At 44.7% G+C, this 6,000-nt stretch overlaps 1 protein-coding gene across 1 annotated transcript in view; it reads left to right on the plus strand.

Moving 5' to 3' along the window:
- Positions 1 to 4,364, plus strand: part of LOC127907888 (zinc finger protein basonuclin-2-like) — a 37,193-nt gene extending 32,829 nt beyond the window's left edge. The window contains exons 5-7 of the mRNA XM_052464354.1: positions 3,536 to 3,755; positions 3,853 to 4,058; positions 4,154 to 4,364. Coding sequence (XP_052320314.1) covers positions 3,536 to 3,755; positions 3,853 to 4,058; positions 4,154 to 4,364 — 637 coding nt within the window. The remainder of the gene's footprint in view (positions 1 to 3,535; positions 3,756 to 3,852; positions 4,059 to 4,153) is intronic.
- Positions 4,365 to 6,000: the final 1,636 nt, after the last annotated feature.

A 6,000-nucleotide genomic window follows, 5' to 3' on the forward strand; every position in this document is an offset into this window, starting at 1 on the left:
TAAGCGTTGCAAATATTTCACATTCTGTAAGTAAATGTAGGCTAATGACAGGGCTTTGTTGATGTGATCTGTAACTTAGCCTTCCATCTAAACCTCCATGGTGTGTCTATGGAGTCTGTGTAACCAACCCCTGAGAGAAATATTCCTTTTATGAACTTTTTGATCAAGTTTCTCCAGCTACGTCTGAACTGAACTTCAGTGTGTGTTGCTGAGGTAGTACAGCTAGTAGAGAATAAAGACAGATAATGATGAATGTGTTACCCAACCCCTCGATCATCCTCCCACCTCTCCACTCCAAACCTCATCACATAGCAACCCCACATGACAGCAGAGGCAAAGAACCATCAGCGTCAGTTTAATATGACTTCACTTTGCTCATTACGACTCATTTAGACAGTGCGTGCACACACACACACACACACACACACACACACACACACACACACACACACACACACACACACACACACACACACACACACACACACACACACACACACACACACACACACACAACAGAGGGAAGGACAGGGCCATTGGAGGAGAGACGGGAGCCTAAAGATGATTAACGTTGGCTGGGACAGACGCGTTAGCTAGCTAGCTAGCCTCTCTCTCTCTCCATCTCCTCCTACTCTGCACAAACAAAATGGCCTCTCAAGAGGCCTCCCCGTCTTTGGGCGAAGATGAGACTGTCAATTTGGTTTTCCTGCCACGTTACTGGTCATCAGGGAGGGAGAGGTGGAGAAGGGAGTGAGGAACGAAGGAGTTTGGTTTGGGGGTAGAGGAATGGGGAAGAGGGGTGTGAAATAGTGGTGACAGAGTGATGGAGACAGGGAGATGGGGCAGAGAGGCTAAATCTGATAAATGAAGGAATCTGTGTATGGCCTCTAAATGAGGAAAATATAACCCCAAGAATATAACTGCAGCCTGACACACTTCCAGTGAATATGTTTAGAGATCGGGAGGAGATGCATCTGTCACCGGTGCAGGTGACTTCCTCCGCAAAGTCCATTCGAGCACCACCATATTACTCACACCATATTACTCACACCATATTACTCACACCATATTACTCACACCATATTACATATTACTCACACCATATTACTCATCACACCATACCATATTACTCACACCATATTCCACAGGCTTGAATTGTTCCAAAGATGCACATGAACAATCTATTCATTTATTTTAAACAGTAATCACTAATTGTTTGATTTCTCAACACATCTTGTTTTTCTCAGGGTAAGAATGTGGACTTTGTGAATGACAGTATAAGGACCAGAAGGGACATATAAATGTAGAATGTAGATGGGCTGTGTGTTAGTTATTCAGTTGTGGTCTTGATATTGTGATCTAGTATAAATGCTGATATCACAGTAATGACATATGGCTGATGCAGTAGTACTTAGTAATACTGTAGTAATTCAGGGTACTTACTGCATGGCACTTTAGCATGTGTTTTAACCTCATCAGTTAGGGAGCCATGGCAGACTGGAGCTTATGAGCAGTGTGTGGGGTGTGGCTTTAGGGGTGGAGACATGTTGCAAAGGACCCGCCTACCTGAGCATCATCAACAGCATACAGCCCAATCACATCAGCTAATGCCATAGCCTGTTTGCATCCCCACTATAAACACTCAACAAACCAATCAAATTGAATGTAATCGATGTAGCAAAATATCTAGACCCAATTGTTTGTTTATTGGTTGTGGAAACAGTCATTTCTCCATCTACACAGGGATACATTAGGAGAGACAATGAGTCATGATTATTTGGACCATAAGATAACAGCATCTGTGTATCAGACTGTTATCATAGGTTAAAAGAAGAGAGATAAGAATTTCCATGAGTCTCAGAACATGGATGTACTGTATATTTTCTCTCTCTCTCTTTCACACACATACACACACACACACACACACAAGCTTGCGCGCAAAGGCACACATGCGGCAGTGACAACCACGGCCAATCGATTCTCCCCGCTCCTCGATGCTGACAATGCTCAAGTGGACGGTGCTCCTGTTTGCTTCCTCTTGTAACACAGAAAGAAAGGGGTCCCTCCATTCCAATGAATGTATACTATTTTTACCCTCTTGCAGGAGAATGTCCGATAGGGAACTAAATAATTAAAGGCCAGGGACCCTTTTTGACTGCATCAACCATGGCACTGCTGGTAAGCTCTACTATACATTGTGAATCCATTTGCCCTCGTCCTGTCCTGCTAAGGACGTCTGTTTTTAGTTTGTCCCACCCTCCACCGTGCCCCTTGCCTTGCATGAAACACCCTCATATTTAAAAGCACTGCTTGATATTCCTTAGTCATTGCTTACTTTTGTTTCATTTCACTTTAAAAGTCTTGATTTCATTTGAAAAGTCCCCTAACATGTTGTATTGTGGACAGTGGGATGTGTATACTGTGCCACTTCCATATCTGGCACCAGTTATTACACACTTATGTTTACCTTTCTTTGTCCATTTTATTGTGACATTTGCTGTGGTGGAGCCTGCATCCCTCCCAGTCTGAAATGGCAACTGTGGAATTGGAGGGAAGAGGCATTGAATTTGAGCTGTCAAAACACATTTTACCTCACATCTTTTGGCATGGATTTGCAATGCAGACTGCAACACTTCACAAACAATACCCTTTAGCTCTAGCTAGCTTTAGCACGACACCAGATCCAGGCTTACACTTCCTTGTTGTGAATTCGATGGCGGTGGCTATGCGTTATGAGATACTACTGCTCTCTGTGTGAAAAAGCGGACATTTTTATTTCTTATTAAAGCGAAGGGGATACATGGGGATCATATGTTTAAAAGGGGGGCCTGATTAAGCCACTTCCAATAGGGAGCCAGTGTGATAATGCTGTCGGAGATCTAAACGCTATCCACTTTCCCTCCATTATCGCATTACCACAGCTCCAATCAATTGATAAACTCTCATTCAATATGGTGGAGTATTTAATTGAGTCAGAGTCTATTGGATTTGCAGCGGAGCTGTGCTAGACGTGCTGACTGTGGTAAACACTGTGGCGGGATGCTCTCGCCACACCGCGTTAGACCAGTTAGGGGAACGTTAAGAGAAGGACTGGGTAGACTCTCTCTCACCTAAAAGGGAGGGCATTGGAAGCCATTTCAACGTAGCTTCCTCTTGATAGGTTAAGTAAGTAAGGTGAAGAGTGAGGAGAGGTTCTAGAACAAGGTGAATCGTTTAGTAGTTATTTTGTCTGGCGTGAGGTCAGGGGTTAGTGAAGAGGACAGGAAGAGAGGAGCGTTATTGAAAATGTAGTGACTGATACAATATCATTCAAATACTTAGAACTCCAAGCATAGGTGCATGTGTTGGGCGAGACAGAACACATGTTTTGGAATGCAAAATGTATCATCTTTCTAAAAGGATCTGAGAATGTTACCATTCCAGTCATTGTTTAAAGCGCTGAAACACCATTTTGCTTGATTTGACAACTTGTTTAGCCATTTTCTTATGAAAACGATCTCTCTCTACCTCCCCCTTCATTATGTCTTTCCACCAGGCACAGCTCCAACATCAACCTGCATCGCAAACTTCTTACCAAAGAGCTGGACGACATTGTCCTGGACCCCCAACTCACGCCGCTGCCCAAGGACCTGCGCGCCGAGTTCCTGGCTAAGATCTACGCCGGGCACCACTTGGGCCTGGACGCCATGGCAGGGGCGGGCATTGGCGGCGCCAGCCTGGGGGGAGGAGGGCTGAACCGTGACGCCAGCTCCCCGGCAGGCACCGATTACCCCCACCCCCACCACCACCCTAAACCATCACCACCACCACCACCCCTCCACCACCCCTCACCAACGGCTTCTACCACCGCAGTGGCCCCCAGACGACTACATGGTGCTGGACCTGAGCACCGCGTCCAGCGTTCAGTCCAGCGGGTCAGTCCATTCATCACGCCAGTCGGACGAGGGCAGCGACGAGGGCATCCTATTGGATGACCTGGAGGAGGAGGGGTCAGCGGAGGGGAGGACTGCTCCCAGCATGCCCCGGGGCAGGCAGAGGCCGGGAGGCGGCGGGACCAGGTCGGCGAGGGAGGAGTCGGAGGAAGATCGGAAGAAGGTCTGACCGGCGCCGACCCCTCCTCCTCGCCGACCGTCCTGTCTTCCACCGGTGGCAGTGGTGGGATCCTGTGCAGCATCTGCCACAAAGTGTACAGCAACAAAGGGACCCTACGCGTGCACTACAAGACTGTGCACCTGCGCGAGATGCACAAGTGCAAAGTGGCCGGCTGCAACATGATGTTCTCCTCGGTGCGCAGCCGCAACCGCCACTCTCAGAACCCCAACCTCCACAAAAACAACGTGCCCTTCACCACCATGGTAGACTAGCCCAACCCCCTGGCCCTCGTCTGGCCAACTCTACCCCCTTCCTCGACTCCCTTCTCACCCCAAACCATGAGCTCTTACCCCCAGGAACTACACCTTACCACCCCTAGACGTCATGCACCACAGTTCTCTTTCCCTTCGATGAGATCCAGTGACTATATACAGTAAGCGTTGTGACTTTTGACCTTTCCTTCTTTGGAAGAACGAGGATGAGACACTTGAAGTGTCTTTATTCCAAAAACTGGCCCTGCCGGTTTCCCATAAACCCCATTTCCTATTTCCCATATGTCTTTGTTTTTGTCCATCTCCAAAGAATCTATTCAAACTCTTATTTGTGACTGTTGCCTGCAGAAATGATAAAAATATAAATCTTCTTGTTGTATTTGTGTAATGATAGCTTTTAAAGGAAACCCCATACAAGAGCATGACTGCTTCATTTGTAAATAATATGTCCCAAGAGGCTATTGGTGTAAAACAATTGTATTTGATGGTTGTTAGCTATTTTTTTGTTTCTCTTTTTGGTTTTATGTTACAGTACAATACTTCCAGCGCTAAGGTAGGCAAGAAAGAGGTAGCATCTTTACTAGCTTGACTCATTTATGTTAGTTTAAAAACATTTTTAAACTGAGAAGGAGAAGAACTAATGATCATGTGACTTGTTGTATCTACTTGTTAGATATGCGGAGTCGCCGGCATGCTTTGTTTTTTGGGCTCCTACACCAATATCATTCTCTGTTCTTTTGTTTTTGTTATCATTTATAGCTTTTACTATACCAAGTCAGTTTTTCGCACTTTGCAACTATACAAGAGGGATGTGTAATATTATTACAAGGACTTTGCAATGGTTTTGGTTTCCGCGATGTTCGGGGTCTGAGACGGCCACAGTGCCAAGGGGAAATGACATACTTGTGGAAGGTTTATTTTTTTTTGCACGTGTTCAGTTTCAAAAATGCTATTTCACAACAAAAGACCCATATTTCTCCTGAACGAATCCAAACATCCGGCCCATTTACTCAAATAATCGTATTCAGAAAAAGCCTAAGTATTTCTACTCTACCAGATACAGTAACTGACTACAATAGAGCTGCTGTTTTTCAAGGCAGAATATTTAAGTATTGAGGAATTTAGTTTGTGTTATTTTCATTTCAAGGAGTGTAAACCCAGTGTGTGACTGTAATATCACAGTACAACACAGAGGTTGAAGTAGGCTAATCTTTCTACTGCATGTGGTATTTGTGACCTAAAACAAGCGTTGGTTGAGTGTCCTATTATTTTATACACGTTTCCATGCAAAAAATGGCCATCCTATCAGAAGTATTGTGAATGTCACATTGATTATAAAACAAAGAAATAGTCCTTAAACTGTGACCAAAACAAAAAGAAGCATTAGTTTTTAAAACATCTATATTTTCCGCCATACAGTTGTACTTTAACTTACACCCCATAAGTTGATATGATGCACTTGAGTCTTAAGCCTTTTGCTATATTTTTTCAGTATTGATTTCCATTGCTGATTGTCAGCTTCAAAGGTGAACTCTGTGAAACTCTGTCACCATTGCCTGGCTGTTTTCAGAGTTATTTGCAGCCATTTTCCTTGTTTCCATACACATCTTAAGGTACAAATGTTTCAGATAACGAG

The sequence above is a fragment of the Oncorhynchus keta genome, chromosome 16, assembly GCF_023373465.1.
Source record: "Oncorhynchus keta strain PuntledgeMale-10-30-2019 chromosome 16, Oket_V2, whole genome shotgun sequence".
NCBI lineage: Eukaryota > Metazoa > Chordata > Actinopteri > Salmoniformes > Salmonidae > Oncorhynchus > Oncorhynchus keta.